This window comes from Thrips palmi, unplaced genomic scaffold (genome assembly GCF_012932325.1).
Source record: "Thrips palmi isolate BJ-2018 unplaced genomic scaffold, TpBJ-2018v1 HiC_scaffold_18, whole genome shotgun sequence".
NCBI lineage: Eukaryota > Metazoa > Arthropoda > Insecta > Thysanoptera > Thripidae > Thrips > Thrips palmi.
The window spans coordinates 20,115,564-20,135,747 of NW_023144627.1; the positions used below are offsets into that span (position 1 = coordinate 20,115,564).

Below are 20,184 nucleotides of genomic sequence, written 5' to 3' on the forward strand. Positions count from 1 at the left end.
AGTCATTTTGATTGCTTTATTGTTGTATCACACATTCAATAGTAACACCTAAACATTCAATAAATGGGCAAATTTAGATCATTCAAATATGCCCACTGGTTGTATATCCAGGTGTGGCTTAGGTCTTAACATTAGCAACATGTTACAAAATTTATTATCATACAAATCATACAGGTCTAAAAAAATAACAAATCAAGGAATGCTGTACATAGGGAAAGATAGAAAAGGAGAAAAGATATCTTTGGTGTTTAAATACAAGAATTACTAATGTTTACAAGAAGGTTTTGATTTAATATGATTTAATAAAGTATGTATGCAACTAACTTTGTCAGTCACAAAAAAAGGGGGAAAGGTAGAAAAATCTTGTTGACACAATTCATCATCACAGACATCGAATTATGCCCAATGGTCAACATTGATAAAATCAAATGGTTCAATTTTATTCTAGACTAGTCTCATGAGTGTTAAGATTATAATATTCAAAATTTGACACACAATCCAGAAATAGCAGCTCTTCTGGTCTGTATTAAGTGTCAACTGCAGCCATTGAACATACCCTCCTGAAAATTTAGCAAAAATTTTATCAAGTAAAACTTTTGCAATTTTCAATTAAGCTTTGTCCCAGCAAAACTTGGGTCTCCTTTGGAAACTGAATATTCCATTGGGAGGATGAATGAAGAGTAAAAGCACCATTCACCGGAAGCAATGTAGAATCGTTCTTTTCAGTTCCGACAAAAAATAAATAAAAACGGCAGAAAATTATTGGCAGACAACAGCTGCCACCCCAACAGGTTCTCTTTTGCAGCACTGGGAGTCTGTCCACGCACTCCCTTTAGTCAGTGACGGTAATTTGGCACCAGGAGTTGACTCATGGAACATGAAACAGTCCGAGAGTTGGTAGTCACAGGACATCAAAAAAGGCGGTCTACGTTTGTTGGTCCCGAGGGGGAAACAACTAGCCAAAAAAATGTACACTAAAAATTTAAATATAAAAAAATTTAAAAATTTCAAAATTTTGTGGAAATTTTGAGAATTTTTACAAACATTTTCCAAACAAAATTAAGACAAAAAATTACAAAAATTTCCGAGTGATTTAGTCTGAAAACCAATATAAATTTTCAAAAAATTCAAAAAATGTAAAAAATTGGAATAAATTTGGTTGGTCTAAGTTACGACTGTCCACACAGGTGTCCACATTCCTCTTTTGTGATTGCTCCACTCATGAGCAGACGGCCGGCGCGGGCGCGCTGACCGCTGCGTTGCCGATGGGGCCCAGGGCGTTGCTGCAGGGCTCGCGGCGCCGCCGGTTCAGCCTGCGCCCGATGTGCAGCAGCACCGGCCCAGACCGAATCTCCTTGAAGACGCCGATGGCCTCCAGGTGGCTGAAGCCATGCAGAGCCTTGCCGTTCACGGCCAGGATCTCGTCGCCTGGAACAAGGAGACATCAACAAGTGAGTACGCAGATTGGATACTCAACAAAAATAGTTGTTGTTTTTGTTTTTTCAAAGGGAAGAAAAGCGGAATTTTTTCTAAACGGCGCCCCTCCTCAAATTCACTCAAATATTACTCTTTTCAAAAACAAAAACCGAATCCCCTTAAACAATCCCCTTCCGTTTCCGTCGCTCTTTATCCACGGGCCGCCGGACCGGCCGAGCCGAGAGTCCGAGAGGTGACGGTGTCGAATCGCCGGAGGCTTGCCTGCCAGGAGGCTTGGCCGGAGGCACGGCCCGGGCGCAGCGCGGCAGCCGCGCCGGAAGTGGCCATAACTTGCCGTGCCTCGCACGTGCTGGAGCGTGCTGGAGCGTGCTGGAGACAGAAGACCCCCCCAGCGGAGGGGAGCCCATCCTGGAATGCCGGGCTCGAAGCCTCCAAAGGGTTTACCCCGGCGCACAGTGGGCCAGAAGACCGGTGGAGGCGGTCAAAACTCTAGACGCGTTTAGAGCGCCTGAGTCGCTAAATAGGACTCGAACAGAACGTGTGACCCCACCAATGGATTCCTCGTTCGGAGAGCAATCCATTGGTGGAGTCACACGTTCGGTTCGAGTCCCATTTAGCGACTCTGGAGCTCAAAACGCGTCTAGAGTTAGGCGCCTGATGGGCAGGCAGTCCCGTAGAGCGGGGCCGCGCCGCGGGACTGCCTACGCTGCCTCCGTGAGGGGCCATGGCCCCTGGCGGGTAGGCAATCCCGTAGAACTGCCGTGTCGGCGGGCGGCCTATCCAGGAAACCTACGGCGTTTTCTTTCGCTACCTGTCCTACGCGAGATGAATAACTCTCGTCCAGCCTTTCTTCTCGGCCCGCAGTATCTCAGCGAGTCGCGTGGCGACGCGGCGACATAGAGGCGCGACGAGCCCTCGAACAAAAGCGCATAGAACGTGATGGCGGCTTTTTAAGGACGCCAACCTGTCCCTATATACTTGTCGGGCTGTGCCGGCCTCGGCGGCCACGCCCTTGCCCGGCCTCGGCCAGCCGCGGCCCGCGGCACCATGCGCTGTGCCAGGCTGCGCGGCTGCGCCGCACAGTGGGCCGCGGCCAAAACTCCAAACGCGTTTTCAGCTCCAGAGTCGCTAAACAGGCCTCGAATCGAACGTGTGACCCCACCAATGGATTGCTCTCCGAACGAGGAATACATTGTTGGGGTCACACGTTCGATTCGAGTCCTGTTTAGTGACTCTGGAGCTCAAAACGTGCCTCGAGTTTTGGCCGCCTCCACCGGTCTTCTGGCCCACTGTGCGGCGCCCCTTCCCCGCGGAGGCCAGTCACCTCTGTCGTCTGCTGTCGGCTCGGCTCGGCTGCGCTCGGCTTGACGCGGCTGGGCTGGGCTGGGCTCGGCGACAATCACACATGACATGCACGCACGTCGCGTCGCCTGCACTGCCTGCACGTCGCTCCCATGGCATCACGTCGCCGTGCCCCGCCATGTCGCCGCAGTCCGAGCGGCGCTCTGTCTGTCTCTCTCGCACCCCTATGGGGACCCGGGAGAGACAGAGAGGGCGACCACAGCCTGTGGCGGACGAAGAGCGACAGCAACACCGCAGCGGGGACAAACAATCACCACCTGACTGTCCACGCCGCAGCCGCACCACTCTCGAGTTACGTAAGGTACGTTATCGGTGGAAAAAGAAATGAAATAACCAACTAATTTCGCCCCTGTCGCACAGTGGGCCAGAGGACCGGCGGAGGGGGCCGAAACTCTAGACGCGTTTTGAGCTCTAGAGTCACAAAACAGGACTCGAACAGAGCGTGTGACCCCATCAATAGACTCCTCGTTCGGAGAGCAATCCATTGGTGGGGTCACACGTTCGGATCTAGGCCTGCAGTACGCACCTTCCTTGAGGCGGCCCGAGTCGGCGGCCTGGCCGTTGGGGAACACGGTCTTGACGAAGATGCCCATGTTGCCGCGCGGCGAGTCCCTGCCGCCCACGATGCTGAAGCCCAGCCCCTTGTGGCCGGGGCCCTTCTGGAACGTGCAGGACTGGATGGTGAAGGCGTTGGCGGCCGAGTGGCGCGGCAGCGTGCAGAACTTGGACTCCTCCACGTCGTCCACCTCGTCCTCGTCCTCCTCGCGGGGGGTCTTGTCCTCCCGGGGGCACGGCGTCGACTGCAGCACCATGCCGGAGGACTTGCGCCGCTCGCCCATGCTCTTGTTGTTGTCGGCCGCGTCCTTGCTCTTGCTGTTGTTGTTGTTGGCGTCGTCGGGCAGCGCCCCGGCCGGCGTCAGGCGGTCCCGGAGCCGCGCCTGCCAAAGACAAGAACAGATTAGCGGTAATCATCAGCCGCACAGTGGGCCAAAAGACCGGTGGAGGCGGTCAAAACTCTAGACGCGTTTTGATCTCCAGAGTCACTAAATGGGACTCGAACCGAACGTGTGACCCCATCAATGGACTCTTCGTTCGAAGAGCAATCCATTGGTGGGGTCACACGTTCGGTTCGAGTCCCATTTAGCGACTCTGGGGCTCAAAACGCGTCTGGAGTTTGGCCGCCTCCACCGGTCTTCTGGCCCACTGTGGGGCGGGGCGGCGGCCGACCGTGGGGCCCACGCGTAGCGAGGGCTGCGTCCGAGACCGCAGACGCGACACTATAAACGCACGCAGCCACAATGAAGCGCCGACGAGCGTGGACGAGGTCAGGGCCTCAGGGCCTCGCGACGCAGTGTCGCGCAGTGCGTACGGGCACGGTGCGCGGAACCGCCATCTCCGCCACGCCGCGCCCCGCGAGTGCGAGAGAGACAGGGCGATGATTCTGGGAACAATGGAAGACCATGGAAGACCGCGCGACGCGGCGCGACGCGACGCCATCCCCGGCCTGGGGGTTGCCGATGTCGCCTTGCCGCCCGCCCACCACACTGGAAGCCTCGCTGTGGTCGGGGGCCTGCAGGAACCCTGCTACTTTGGCCAAAGGCGGCCTCAGGGGCGGGAAAAGTTGCGGGTACCGGATGTTCGATTGCAGCTATCGAGCTATCGAATCGAAGAGTCGATCCTTACAACGTGCGGCGCATGAGCGCGCTCCAGACGGTCTGGGTGTTCCGCGGCGAGCGGCAAGCACGCTGCAAGTCACGACCACGGCGACGAGGCACAGGTGTCCGGGACTCCCGGAGGACGAATGATAATACAAAGTGTTGGTCAATTAACACCTTCTGTCGGGCCGGGGGCGGGGCGGGGCAGGCGGGGCGGGGCGGTCTGCCACCGAACAATGCGCGGATGAGTCACGTTTCGGAGCGACAGACAGACAGACGGATAGGCAGACAGACCTGCGCGGCGTCCGTCGTGTATGTCTGTCGGCATGAACGCGCGGGAATAAAAAACACAAGCGGAAAGCCCTTTCCTCTCAATTTGGCAAAAATTTCGGCGGGCGAAACAAAGAGGCAGTCTGTCGCACGGCGGGGGACGGGGCAGTTTGAGCGGCACGCAAAATGTTTCCTGCGAGGGCCCCCCCGATTTCGGAGCCTCATTTCCGTCGACACGACACATCAGCGGATGGGGAGTGAACGGACAGGACCGTCTCTCTCGCGCTGCGCCGCACAGTGGGCCAGAAGACCGGTGGAGGCGGACAAAACTCTAGACGCAGTTTGAGCTCCAAAGTCGCTAAATGGGACTCGAACCGAACGTGTGACCCCACCAACGGATCGGTCTTCCATTGGTGGGGTCACACGTTCGGCTCGAGTCCCATTTAGCGACTCTGGAGCTCAAAACGCGTCTAGAGTTTTGGCCGCCTCCACGGGTCTTCTGGCCCACTGTGCGACGGGCCGCCCCACGAGAGCGAGAGAGGCGCAGCAACTCACGCGCTCTGGCGGTGGTTCTAATCGCCGCCTTACTCACTCCCCCTTGCGCGTGCTGTTTGCCGTGATGGACGCGACGTCAGCGAGCTGCAGAGCGTCGCGCTGTCTCTCTCGCACCCCGACGGGCCGCCCCACGAGTGCGAGAGAGACAGCGCGACGAAAGCACCATTCGGAGTCGGCGCGCGTAGTGCAACAAGCACAGCATGTCGCGGCGGCGCGTTACGACAGAGAAAGAGAGAGAGATGGCGACAGCGCGGAGAGCCTTGTTAGGGCTGTCAGCATTATTCTGCCGACCAAGTCTAGCCTCCCGATTCCCTGGCCGCACGGAAAACAAACCGGGCTGTGCTGGAGGGAAGGGGAAGGGCAGATAAGGCGACTTTAGCTCACCTGGGCCTTGGTGGGCGCGAGCAGGTCGCAGCTGCCGTGGTGCGCGGGCCGTGTGGCGGAGCGGGACCGGCCGGACAGGCTGCCGCCGAACAGGCTCCGCTGCAGCTGCTTGACGAGCCGCCGGCCGCGCTCGCGGCTCAGGCTGCTGCGGTCCTTGTCCTCGTCCTTCTTCTTGTCCTCCTTGTCCTTCTTGCGCGCGCTGCCGTCGTCCTTGGCGTCCTTGGGGCTGGCGCGCAGGTGCACGGCGGAGGAGAACACCTTGGACAGCCGCACCGACTTCTTCTTCACCTCGGGCGTCTGGGACTTGGCGCGCAGCGTGGGCGCCGGCTCGGGGGTGGCGGCCACGGCGACCACAGCGGCGTCCGGGGTGCGGACGGGCGACGGCGACGCGTGCCGGAGGCCCCTGTCGGGCGCGGGGGACGGCGACGCACTGGTGGCGGCGCGCCTGGTGCGCGGCAGCGGCACGGGGGCGGACATGACCTGCAGGGACGCGGGCCCGGCCGTCGACACGGGCGTCGACGGCGACCTGGACGCCGACACGCCGCCGCCGATGACGAAGCCCGTGGTGGTGGTGGCGGCCGAGCCCGGCGGCGTGGGCAGGTCGTCGTCGGGGAGCACGCCGGCCTGGTGCTGGCGCCGCAGCCGCGGCAGGATGTCGTGCAGGTCGGCGGCGTCCTCGGGGAACGGGTCGGACATGGCCCACCGCCGCCGCGACCGCACCCTGGGCAGCGGCATGCCGGCCGCCGCGCCGTCGCCGCCATCCTGGCCCTGGCTCGGCGGCGCCTCCACCGGCGAGACGCGGTTGCTGGGCTGCGCGGTGCCGGGGGACCGCGTCAGCGGCCGGCCGCGGAGCCGGTCGCCCTGGTACACTGGCTCGTAGGCGGTCGGCGTGGGGCAGCCCTCGATGGAGTGGTAGCCCAGGTCCCAGCACGGCGCGGGCGGCGGCGGCCGGTGGTGGAGGTGGTGGTGCTGGTGGTGGTGGTGAGGCAGCCCCTTGGACGAGGCCCCCGACGACGACGACCCGTTGCTGCCCGTGCTCCGCCGGTCGATGTCCTCGGTCGGCGTGCCCGTGCCCCGGCCGGAGGAGCAGTTACTCGAAGGTTTTCTGAAACGAATATTTCAAAATTAGTGGGGTCACACGTTCGGTTAGAGTCCCATTTAGCGACTCTGGAGCTCAAAACGCGTCTAGAGTTGTGGCCGCCTCCACGGTCTCCAGGCCCACAGTGTGCCGTGGACACGCACCTGTGCCTGTGGATGCTGACGTCGGCGTCCCGGAAGGCGAAGGGCGGCAGCGACACGGGGCCGACGCCCGGGGAGTCCTCGTCCTCCTCGGCGGCGCGCTCCATGGGGGAGGGCACGTAGAACGTGGGCTTGGCGCCCTGCGAGCCTTGCGAGCCCTGCAGCAGCACAACCAGAGGATCAAGTTCAATCCAAGACTGGTGGAGGCGGCCAAAACTCTAGACGCGTTTTGAGCTCCAGAGTCGCAAAATGGGGCTCGAACCGAACGTGTGACCCCACCAATGGATTCCTCGTTCGGAGAGCAATCCATTGGTGGGGTCACACGTTCGGTTCGAGTCCCATTTAGCGACTCTGGAGCTCAAAAGGCGTCTGGAGTTTCGGCCGCCCCAAATCCACTGTGCCGCGGGCGGGAACTCACCGGCTGCGTCGCCTGCGGCTGCAGCGTGACTTCGTGCACCGAGAGGGCCCGGCGCCGCCTCCAGCCCGCCCCCACGCCGATGCCCGCCTCCAGCCCCGCCTCCAGCCCGGCCTGCAGGCGGCCCAGGCCGTGGCGCAGGCGCTGCTGCATGCCGTGCGAGGGCGACGGCGACGGGCAGGGCGACGGGCACGGCGACGGCGCGGTCCTGGAGGACGCCGACGACGACGGCGTGGTGAACGACGAGCAGCGGCGCCTCAGCCTGCGCCAGCGCTGCGACAGCCCCAGTCCCGCGTCTGCAACAACAACAACAAGAGGGGCGCGATCAGCAACAAGTTCAAGTTAGGGGTTCCAACAACAACAACAACAAGGGCGCGCTCAGCAACGAGTTCAAGTTAGGGATTGTAGGCGGGCTGAGGTTGGCCACCCTTTCAACACAGGTGCCCTGCGGCCTGCGGGAGGTTTCGCCTAGTTTTTTCGTGGCGGTGCTGCTCTGGCTCTGACGCACGCCTGCTTCCGATGGGCACCCTGTCCCTGTCACCGGAGTCATTCTCGGCTCACTTTGAATTGTTTATTTTCGTCCGCGGTGGAAACTTGGTCTGGTTCCGTTGGTCAGACGCCACGGCGGCGGGGACACCGCGACACCAGAGCGGTCCCCGGCGCTCCGGCGCTCTGTCTCTCTCGCACCCCCTTGCGGCCGCCCCGTGAGTGCGAGTGAGACAGAGCGACGGCGGCAGCAGTGCGGTCGGAATCGGACTACTGCAGGGCGTTGCGTCACTGCATCTGCCTGCCCGGCCCGGCCGCCCTGCCCCAATCTTGATGTGGGCTAAAAGGCTCAGCAGATAATCGGGTGGCAGCCCCGCCGCGCCCACCACCTCGCCGTGCATGCGCGGAACGGGACGGACGGAACACAGCGGCCCGCGCTTTACAAGCCCACCGCGACACGCAGTGGCGGCCTTCGCCATTCAAATTAACAATGCAGAAAAAAAAATATTTTAAAAAGTCGAAGAAAAGCACCGAAGGCTTTGCCCGCGCGGTCCCCTGCGCCGTCGCTTGCGCTGAATCCCTTCACGCCCCGCAACTGTCTCTGTCTTGCAAAAAAAAAACGCCTCGAGTGAAAAAGCGCGTGTTCCAATTTGATCCGTCATGCAGAACACACACTCACACACACACACGCATGACGCAACGAGGCTGGACGAAAAACACAACGGATTACGTTTCGCCTTGACTGTCGTTAGCCGCGGCATCAGTCGGTCGCTCTGTCTCTCTCGCACTCACGGCGCGGGTCGCGGGGGTGCGAGAGAGAAAGAGCGACAGCGAGGCAAGGTCGTTAATAGCGCCACCGGCCCGGTCCGGGGCAAACGAACCGATCCGTCAGTGGCGAAAGAGAAAAGGAGAGAGAGAGAGCAGATCGCTCGCCAAATACGCAAACTCGATCGGAATGCAGTTCATTGCTGAGTGATTATGACGAGTCCGCGACAGTGTGCGAGACACGCCACTTGAACCAGTGCCCATCATCGGGGAAGTCGAGCCATCGACACTCGAGTCATCGATTCTCCGAAAGGGGCGCTCGAGTTTGGAACTCGGAGGAGGAGAAGGAGGAGGGGGAGTGTCTGTGCATTCCATGGCACCGGCCCATGGCACCGGCCCATGGCACCGGCCCATGGTGCATGCCAGGACTATGCCACGCCATGGACAGGACGAGTTTCAGATGAGCGGCGTCGCCCCGCCCCGCCCCGCCGCACCACCGCGTGCAGTTCGTTGACATTTTGAGACCGGACGGACGGACGGACGGATGGACGGGCTCGGAGACAATACCTTTACCTTGCCCTCGGCCCGTACACGGGGCACGCACGCGCACTCACTCACTCACTCACACACACACACACACACTCACACACACACACACACACATCACACACACACACACACTCACACACTCACACACACACACACACACACACACACACGCACACACACACACACACACAGAGCCAGTGAGGTCCTCGACGCATAGATATGCATACGCAGGCCAGCGCTCGGCGCGCAGCGGGTGTGGCGCCCGCATGCGGCATGGGGACCCAATGGGGACCCAATGGGGACCCCCAATGGGGCCCAAGCACAACGGGGAGGGTCACCACGGAAAAGGAGCCGAACAGCAACCAAAAGCCCGCGAGCAACGTGGAGGAGACTGACTGCGTTCATAGTCGTTGCAACTTAATTCATCAACAGTCGGCTTCAAAGATGCGGCTTTAAAAAAATCCTTAATTTAAAAATAAAATTAATCTTTTTTTTTTGTAAAATTATTAGACCAAAAAGGCTGAATCCCCGTGTCTCCTTGTACTTCCCGGTCGTAAAGATCGCACGGAGGCGGCTACACGGGTAAACGGCGTGCGGGCGGCACACTGCAAGGCCCGGCAAGGTCCCCGTCGCTCCGTCTCTCTCGCACCCCTGTGGAGGGTACACCCGGCACTGCGTGCGAGACAGACAGAGAGAACGCAGCGTGCAGTAGCCGCGGCCGGAGACATTAAGGCGTAATGACGGGCTGATTAGACGGGGAGCGACATCCAAATTGCCCGATAAACAGTGTCTCGCTGTCTCTCTCGCACCCCCACGGCCGCCCCCACTCCCCCACGAGTGCGAGAGAGACAGACCGTCGAGGAGGATGGCAGAGGCCGCGGCGTTCGCCACGTACGGGCAGCCCCCTCCAGAGCAATAACTTGTAGCGCGTATTTGCGGCATTAGGCAATAATAGTGATTGAGTGGTCGCGGGCGAACGGCCACTGCGAAAGTGGCAGCGGGGAGGGGAGAGAGAGTGGCACAGTGGATTTGCCAGAAGACCGGTGGAGGCGGCCAAAACCCCGGACGCGTTTTGAGCTCCAGGGTCGCCAAATGGGGCTCGAACCGAACGTGCGACCCCACCAATGGATTCCTCGCTCGGAGAGCAATCCATTGGTGAGGTCACACGTTCCGTTCGAGTCCCATTTAGCGACTCTGGAGCCCAAAACGCGTCCACCGGTCTTCTGGCCCACTGTGAGTGGGAGAGAGAGTGGGAGGGAGCGCCTGGAGGGTAGGCAAAACGAGACAGCCGTGCGTCCGGGCTGCCTACCCGCCAGGGGCTCCGCACGGCACAGCTCGTTGCCCACCTCAGCCTGCCTGCCAGGCAACTTCTCGAGAGCGAAGCGCAGCTATTGCCTGGCAGGCACGCTGAGGCTAGCGGCGCTGGTAGCGCTGCATCGCGAGAATGTTTGCCTACTTGTGAGTGGCAACACTGCGCCGTCAGCACTCTGTGCACTCTGTGCTGCTGCCCCGCCAGCCGGCCGGCCGGCCGCGCCGTTCGGGAGGGTGGTTCGGTCGCGCCGTCTCCGTCGCACTGACGGGGCGCTGCCGAGGCCGCGTGAGGGTGCGAGAGAGACGGGAGCGCTCTCCTCTGAATCACTCGACGGCTATGCGTCACCACGCAGTGCCGTATGGTCGCGCCCCGTCGCGCCCTTCTCCCGTATTGGCACGTCTCCACGGCAGCCGCCGCGCCGCGTAGCCGCGCCTCTGTCGCTACCAATGCGGCCCCGCCCCGCCCCGCCCCGCCCCGCCCCGCTCCGCCCCGCCCGACCCCGCCCTACCCCGCCCCGCCCAGCGCGGCGTTCAGTAGGTCACTTGCACCTTACAGGACTCGACACGTCCAAACACACTGCGAGGCGACGCGCACGCCGAGACCGGACCGTTCGTCCACGTGGCGAACCCACTACACTAGAACTAAAGCAAAATTCAAAAAAAAAAAAATTAAAAAAAAAATAAAAAAAATCTAGCAGTTACACAACTTACAGGAAGTGAAAAATCAAAGTCCAATTTGGACATAAATCGGGAAAAGAAACACACTAGTGACTCTTGAACCCGGACTAGCACACCCAGGACAAGGCACCTTTTCATACGAAAAACCTGCAGAAGTTCAATACTTTTTGAACAACGCAGGGGGCTGGTAGAGTCGACCGAGACTGAGGTGTCTCATTACCACACCAATGGTGCAAACCATAGGTATGACAACTAGCCGGAGCCACGGGCCCTTAAAACGGGTCATTCTTCTCACTGGGGTCGTATCGCGGGGGATCGCATGTCTACTGCTACTATGTACTAGCGAACTGCGACTGAGAACGCGCCTCGCCGCTTCCCCGAGGAGGTTGGAGGGTTCTTCTTTCGCCCAGTGTAGGCTCACTCACTCGCACGTCGTCAGTGGCGATGGCCACTCTTATATTGCAACTGCAAAAACAATTGACGCGGCGTGGCCATACTGGCCGGGCTTGGCGTCGTGGGCGTGTAGACAGTAGTCTCTCTCTCTCTCTCTCTCTCCTCTCTCTCTCTCTCTCTCTCTCTCTCTCTCTCTCTCTCTCTCTGTTCTTCTTCTCATTCTTCTTGGCGCTGTCGTGCTACTCTCTCACGCACACGGAGAGACACACACACACACACACACACGCTGCCGCCTTTATATGAATTATTAATGCTGGTGAGGTGTGAAAATACGGTACGCCACACAGTGCTGCAGTCGAGTCGAGTCGAGGTCGTCACGGCGAACAACGGCCGGCCGGCATGTCGCCGTCGAGGAGCTCGTCGTCACAGACTCGGACACGGCGCGTCATGTTTGTTGTGACCCCGGCACCCCGGCGGCGCGGCAGGTGGTGGTTCGAATCCCGACGACGGCGAGGACAATGGTCAAATGCGCCTATGGATTCCGTAGGATCTTTTTACGCTGCTGTGTCTCGTGTGTGTGTGTGTGTGTGTGTGTGTGTGTGGAGAGAGAGAGAGAGAGAGAGAGAGAGAGAGAGAGAGAGAGAGAGAGAGAGAGAGAGAGAGAGAGAGAGAGAGAGAGAGAGAGAGAGAGATAGAGAGAGAGCGCTCTAAGAGAGTCAAGGTGCAATACGCAGGCGCCAGTACGGTACCTAAAAAGAAACCGACCCGCACATACACACAGACACACACACACACACCGTTGGTCTTCCCACGGGACGCCCCGTGCCGCGGCTCCACAAACACAAGGATGCGCCGGACGAGATAGAGAAATGTGCAGCGGCGGTGCAACGAGAGCAAAGAGATGCAGGGTGGCGACGTGCACTGCGGAAAGCGCCGCGAACGAGCACCACTCCACTTTAAAAACGAAAAAAAAGAAAAAGAAGAAGAAAAGAGAGCAGAGGATGCGGGCAATGCCAGGGCAATGCAGGCGAGGGGTACCGCTGCACATGTGACGAATGCGTCTCACTCGGATCGCGAACAATGGTGCGATTTGTCTTGATTTTCCCTCCTTCCCCCTGAATCCGCCCCGCGACACCCACGCCCACGTACACACAGCAAAAAAAAGGTTATACATTTTTCCTCCACTTATCTTAATTAAAAAAAAAACAAAAAAAAACACACACACACAATTTTTTAAAAAGAAATATGTTTTGTTTCAGACAAAAATATTTTTTTCTCAATTTTTTTTCCAAATTTTAACAGTCATTTTTTGAGGCCGCTTCATACACAAGACTGTCATTATTTTCCAGTGACAAAACCGTCATCCACTTTTTTTTTCATATAGTGACAGCCATCTTTTCTTTTTTACGGTGCGAGAGGGACCCTGCACCCACGTGCTATCAGCCAAGGCCCTGCTGCTCGCCGGTACACACCGATCGGTACACGTAATGCCTGCATCGGCGTTTGAGGGGCTAGAGGACGACCACCATTGTCTCCGTGTGGGGCCTGGTGGGGCCACCACACTGTATACTGTGCGTGAATGCGACGCACGGAGCGCATGCACTAGCAGTGGCGTGGCAGTCAAGCACCTTGTCCAAGGGACCATCATCCGTGTCCGTTCAAATATTACGTAACGCCGCAGAGGGCGGAAATCCTTATGTTCACGTCGCGTGAGGGCCACACAGGTTGATGTTGCATGTAGTCAGTCGTGTACAAAGGAATGTAAACATATCCGGATGTGAAAAAAAAAAAATTCAAGGTGGTATTTGAACCAGCGGCCAGGGCCACTGGTATTCAAATGGCATGGTCTGCCAGCCGTCTCGAACTGAAGCCCATCCCAGCGTCGCAAAGGTGTTGCGAACGGGCAGCGTCCTTGCTATGCCTCGCTCGTGTGTAGTGCATTGGTGCCGTGCCACACCTTGGGGTTATTTGGATTGATGGGCTCGTCTCTCTCTCTCGCACTCACGAGGTGTCCCGTATGGGTGCGAGAGAGACAGAGCGACGAAACGATCATTCGAAACCAGTCGGCAGGGCCCGGCCCCGCCCGCTCGTTCACTTCCTCACCTTATCAACGGATATTACTCACCGCCCACGCCGGGGCGCTCTCTCTCCCTCTCCCTCTCTCTCTCTCTCTCCCTCTCTCTCTCTCCCTCTCTCTCTCTCCCTCCCTCTCTCTCTCTCTCTCTCTCCTCTCCTTCCCTCTGTCCGCTCTCTCTCTCACTCTCGCCTCCCTCTCTCTCCCTCTCTCCCTCTCTCCCTCTCTCTCTCTCTCTCCCTCTCTCTCTCTCTCTCTCCCTCTCTCTCTCTCTCTCTCTGACAAGTAGCCGCCAACGACGGCGGCACGGGCTCAAACAAGCGAGACACGGTCAGACAGACACGCTGTCGGGGCGCTTGTCCGCGACCGAGGGTGCCCGACGTGTGACAAAGCAGCCTGCCTGCGCAGTGAGTCCGTCTCTCTCGCACCCACGGGCCGCGTGGCGGATGCGAGAGGGACCGCCGCTCCGCTGGACCGGTAGCGGCTCGGCCAGCCACTTAGGCGAGGCGTCCGACTTCACAAGCGGGAGTCAAATTTTGAAGCCCGGCCATTTGTGAGACTCCCGCCGACGCGGCGCACGCGTCGACAAGTTACACCGACGAAAAACAAATTACATTGAGTCACACCGCGCCCGTCTTGGGCGGAAAACAAGGTTTTCTAGTAGCCTAGCTGAGCTTCGCAACGCTTGCAACACCGGTGCATCGTGGTCGATTTTCGCCTACTTGTGGGGCGGCTGCGTCCGCGCCGTGTCGACACCGATAGACCGATCCGTCTATCAGGCCACGCCCTTCCGTCGATAAGTCTCACGCCCGACACGCGACAGGAAATTAAGCCCATACGGCCACTTCCAGCGTGCCGCCGCTCCGTCTCTCTCGCACCCACGGCGCGTCCAGGCCCCGCGAGAGACAGACGGCACTGCCTGGAATGAATTGCCCGCAGCGGCGCAGGCGCACGCGTTCAAGGAGCCGGCCTGACTGACGGCGCACAGTGGAGGCGGCCAAAACTCTAGACGCGTTTTGAGCTGCAGAGTCGCTAAATGGGACTCGAACCGAACGTGTGACCCCACCAAGGGATTGCTCTCCGAAGGAGGAATCCATTGGTGGGGTCACACGTTCGGTTCGAGTCCCATTCAGCGGCTCTGCAGCTCAAAACGCGTCCGAGAGTTTGACCGCCTCCGCCGGTCTTCTGGCCCACTGTGCAAGTGCGACCTTATGCCTGCTTTCCACCGAGGTGTAAGTAAGTGTGCCACGCGGCCGCGACCGAGGGACCCGGGGCCCTTCATGGAACCCGCATGGGAAAACGTACGGCACTGCACTGCCAGCACTTCCAGAACGCTCTGTCTCTCTCGCACTTGGTGGTCTCCGCTAGGGTGCGAGAGAGACAGAGCGACAAAGCGGAGGACCCCTTGCAAAAGCAGGGTAGGCACGCCACGCGCAGGCAAGCGTCCGGGTCGGCCTACCCTCCGTTACCATTACCATTACGGGCTAGACCACACATGATCGTAAGGCGGCACCTGATGCGTGCGAGAGAGACAGCACGCAATGAGCCCCAGGCCGGCTGACGTGTGCCGACACTGGCATCGACTTGCGGTGTACCTCCATCCCTCGCCGGCGTCAAATTTCAGGGCGTCCGTCGCGCAGCTGCGCCGTCTTCCCAGAAGCAGTGGTCGCTCTGTCTCTCTCGCACTCGCGGCGCGTCCCGGCCGGCCCTGGCGTCCCCCGCGGGTGCGAGAGAGACGGCCTGCGTGCCCACGCCGCGGCGGCGACGAGACAACGACACTGCAACAGGCGTCCGCGGAGCGGAGTCGCGTCTAATGCGTCGCTACGCGTTGCGTAAAGTCCTTCCCGACGAGTTATTCAGCCAAAGCGACCCTTTGCCTAAGGCCCGGGACACCAGGTACGGTACATCACCGCGACCGCATGGCGCGTCACGGCTCTGTCTCTCTCGCACCCCAAGACACGCCCCATGAGTGCGAGAGGGACAGACTGTGGCCGTCTGGTTTTTTGGTAAACGGCGAGAGTGGCGCGCCTCAGGTACAGGATGACAATAAACATCGGAAACCGAATTGCGTACCTCATTACCATCTGAGCAAGTAGTACCTCCCAGAGGACCGATGGAGGCGGCCGAAACTATAGACGCGGTTTTGAGCTCTGGAGTCGCTAAATGGGACTCGAACCGAACGTGTGACCCCAACAATGGATTGCTCGTCCGGAGAGAATCCATTGGTGGGGTCACCGGTCTTCTGGCAAACCCACTGTGCCCGCTACTCACCGCAGGCAGGCGTTGCAGTGCGGGTTCCTCGCAGTGTGCTAGAGCAAGCTCGCCGCCATCGTGCAGGCCCTGCAGGCCGGCGTCCAGGCCGTCAGTAATCCAGACCGCACTCGGTTCGACAACCCGTGCACGGCCGTGGCGAGGCGGGATGCCCTTGCGTACACACACACACACACACACACGTGCACACTCACACACTCACTCACACACGCGCACACCACAGTGTGGCGTCCCCGGCACGCACTGAGGCGTGTCCGAGCGTCCCGGCGTACGACGGCGAGGGTCTCCAAGCGCGGCGCGGCGGTCGTGCGTCTCTCTCGCGTCGCGGCCGCCGTCACACTGACTGACAGTGCACCGTGCACCACGCCTGGCGACGGCGGGGCCCAACGCCGCCCCCACCACCGGTCGCGCTGTCTCTCTCGCACCCGCACGGCCCGGCCGCGCGGACAGAGACAGAGCGACACGTGTTGGGAGTCGGCCGGCGCGGCGCGGCGGGGCCTAACGCACGCCGCACAGTGGGCCAGAAGACCGGTGGAGGCGGCCGAAACTCTAGACGCGTTTCGAGCTCCAGAGTCGCTAAATGGGACTCGAACCGAACGTGTGACCCCACCAATGGATTGCTCTCCGAACGAGGAGTCCCTTGGTGGGGTCATACACGCAGTTCGAGGCCTGTTTGGCGACTCTGGAGCTCAAAGCTCGCTTTAGAGTTTTGGCCGCCTCCACCGGTCTTCTGGCCCACTGTGCGCCGCCCCCACCACACTGCCGCGGCATGCCGGCCGGCGGTGTCGTCGCTCTGTCTCTCTCGCACCCGCACGGGCCGCCCCCCACGCCGCGTGAGTGCGACAGAGACAGACGGCGTGTTTGGCGATGCACTTTTCAGCGGAATCAGCGCTGCCCGTCGCGTCGCGGTCTCGCAGTGCAGTGGCGGCCAGAAACGTGGCGGACTCGAAAACCGGAAAGAAATGAACTCTCCGCTGGGCACGCCGATCGAAGGGGAGCTGTGGTGATTGATCCATAAGCCTCGGATGAGTATCCACGGGACTGACCGCAAAAAATTTCCTAAGGTTTTCAAACTGAATTCACTGGTAAAACCAAAGCGTAACTCTATGTTTGAGTCAAGCATAAAGTTACGCTTGAAGACGTTACGCTTGAAATCAAGCATAGACTAGAAATTCCCCCATGCATTTACATAGGGGGAATCTTGGCGGATGAGCCCGTTACGCTTGATTTCAAGCGTAACCTGATTACGCTTGAAAACATTGGGTAATACTACGCTTTAGTTTTACCAGTGCGGCTATGCCGCTCCGGTCGCGCAGCCTCGCCCTGCGGCCCCGATGAATCCCTCCCTTCCCCGTACAGCGCAGCCATCTCTCTCGCACTCGCGGGGCGCTCCGTCTAGGGTGCGAGGGAGACAGACAACCATCCGGCTCACCAGTGTATCGCGTCCCGCGAACGACACTGTCTGGCACCCCTCAGTGGGCCCGCGAGGGATTCCCACAAAGCAGTGTCGTCGCTCTGTCTCTCTCGCACCCTCACGGCCTCACGGGGCGCCCCGTGAGTGCGAGAGAGACGGCGCAAGGCCGCACGCGTAGCGGTGAGATGTCGCTGTCGGCCCAGTTCCGCTCGCGACGCGCGCCTCCCCGGAATCGCGCCACTGTCACCTCTCTCTCTCTCTCTCCTCTTCTCTCTCCTTTTTCTCTCTCTCTCTCTCTCTTCTCTCTCTCTCTCTCTTTGAGGGGGGGACCAGTAGTGCTCCGCATCAGTGCTCCGAAAACTCACTTTTTTGAGTGGACGAAACCAGATTTCACCCCAAATTTGTGGTAAAAATGAAAGTGTTAGTGTCAGTGAGTGCTTCGAACTAATAATCCCCCAAACCCCCCATCGGGATGGGGGGGAATCACCTTTAAAAAATGATAGGCCCACCAGGCCAAATCAAATGGATTCCCGCCAAAACTTTTTTCACCAAACTACGATCAACACCCCCATGGATTACGCAGCTGCTTCAAAAATGGACTTACCTCATCAATTACTTCAGGAAATATTGGTCAAATATTGTTCCCAAGTGAAAACATGCTCCCAACCACAAGCCGAGCGACCATAACCTCAACTGGAGGCACGCCAGGCGGCGCTTTTCAAACATTGGACCAACGGATGTCACGTGACCCCCACCCCGGCTCGGGCCCACGTGACGTAAACAACACAACGTCAACAAGCAGAAGACAGGATCAAGGTGCCTCCAACAACCCCAGCTACAGTCCCTACAGCCCCTCAAGAAAAGATGCAATTGTCCTTGAAGACACACAAGGCGTCACCCAGGACCAAGTACTCCGAGTTGTCGCCGACCGCATTGGTGGTCGGAACATCCACTACTGTACAAGACTCAGCAACGGAAGAATCTGCCTCTACCTGACTAACCAAGAATGTGTAAACAAAATGACAGAGGAGGGGGGTATCGCTGTTGGGAGTAAATTCATTCCCTGCAGACGATATGTCTCTGAAGCAAAGAAGATTGTGATATCAAACTGCCCCCCTGAGCTAAGTGACGAAGAATTGAAAGCGCATCTCCAACCATACGGCAAAATTGTATCAACACCCACCAGACTTCGAGTAACCACTGATCATGATGATTTGAAACACATCAAATCTTGGAGACGATCAATCTTCATGATGCTTCCAAGTGAAGCACCACCACTGCCGCCTCGCCTCACCCTCACTACTCATGACGGTGTCAAACACATGTTGTACATCGAAAAGGATGAAGTAACCTGCACCTACTGTCATGCACCAGGTCACCGAGTAGAAAGATGCAAAAAGAAGCAAACCATGGATCAAGATTTCCCATCTCTTCAAAAGATGTATCAAGCTCCAGTATCGCACCGTCTTTTTGTCCACTCAACAACTGACATGTCTGAAAGAGAGAAGTCATCAAGAAACCAAGAGGAAAGAAACACAAATGATTTCATGCCGAGGTTCAATCAAGAAAACGCCCCCACACAACAACCACCTCAAAACCTAGTCTCAAGAAATGATGAAGATCCAACTACAGAATCAAATTCAACAACAGAAGATCCCCTCCAAGAAGAAAACAAAGAAGAAACATTACCCCAAGATGAGTCAATGTCTTCTTTCACCTTTGATTATGGTGGAAGTCCCACAATCATTGACTTCAATACAGAAGAAAATAATAATTTTTTGAAAAACAACAAGAGAGTCCATTCACCACAAAAATTTGACACTGACCAAAATAAGTTTGTAAAGACAAACACTTCTCTTGATTCGGATTTTTCAGATTCTGATGTCTCAGAGAAGTCTTCAATGTTAGAACCATTACAGCCTGTGATATCCAAGAAAGCCAAGAAGAAACAAGAAAAACAAGCCATGGCTTTAAACAAGGCCACTGAAAAATTAGTATTTGATGACTCAAAATTGAGTTTCTACCAGTTTCAAGAATTCCTTCAAAATGCCAGAGGAAAAGCCAACTCCAAAGTAGTTGCAGCTAAAATGAGTGTGAATACAAGTGAACTAATTCAAAAATTAGATGAAGCTTATATTCATTGTAATGATCAAAACTTATCAAGAAGACTGAAAAGAGCGTCAGAAGCGCTCAAAGAACCAGATGAGTGATGTATAATAGTCTTTTAAAAAGTCTTACCATTTTTTTGGTCATGACTTCCTTTTTGACTCTCAATGTGAAAGGACTTGTTAGCCAGCAAAAACAAATGAGTCTCCTTCAATTTGTGAACAATACCAATGCTTCCATAATTTTTCTACAAGAAACTAATCTCAAGCAAGACTCTGCCATTATTCACCCTGAAAAGTTTCATTTTTTCATCAATCCACCTGTACAGCCTTCATCAGGGTGTGCAATTGCAATAAAGAGTGAACTCTATGAAGAAATAGAAATCGTTTCTCATCAAATACTCACCCAAGGTTATTTACAAGCAGTCCAAATCAAGATAAATAAAAATGAAGTTTTCCACCTTGTCAATGTCTACATGCCGCATGATCATCAGCTTTCAGAAGAAGTTGCAAATAAAATAAATAATTACATTGAGAACATTAAAGATGAAGAGAAAATTATATTATCTGGAGACTGGAACGCAACTCTGGAAAAAGAAGATAGAAGAAACTGTAATGAATTGAGAACTCATCTTGCCAATAAACTCAAACTGATAGTCACACAACACAATTTATCTGATGTTTGGAGGGTTTTTCATCCAAACTCAACGCAGTTCACTTTCAGAGGATTGCAACAAAATCACCCAATGGCAAGGTTAGACAGAATCTACATCAAGAAGAGAGATCTAAACTTAACCACCAGCATCCAGATTATTCCAGCT

General features: G+C 57.2%; 1 protein-coding gene across 1 annotated transcript; it reads right to left on the minus strand.

Moving 5' to 3' along the window:
• Positions 1-2: 2 nt before the first annotated feature.
• LOC117644773 (tyrosine-protein phosphatase non-receptor type 13-like) lies at positions 3-7,407 on the minus strand. The gene is made up of 6 exons (XM_034384389.1): positions 7,321-7,407; positions 6,906-7,060; positions 6,457-6,768; positions 5,664-6,066; positions 3,326-3,737; positions 3-1,428 (listed from the first exon to the last, which is right to left on the minus strand). The coding sequence occupies exons 2-6, from the start codon at positions 7,007-7,009 to the stop codon at positions 1,220-1,222; spliced, it is 1,440 nt and encodes a 479-aa protein (XP_034240280.1). The 5' UTR covers positions 7,010-7,060; positions 7,321-7,407; the 3' UTR covers positions 3-1,219.
• Between the last annotated feature and the right edge of the window lie 12,777 nt (positions 7,408-20,184).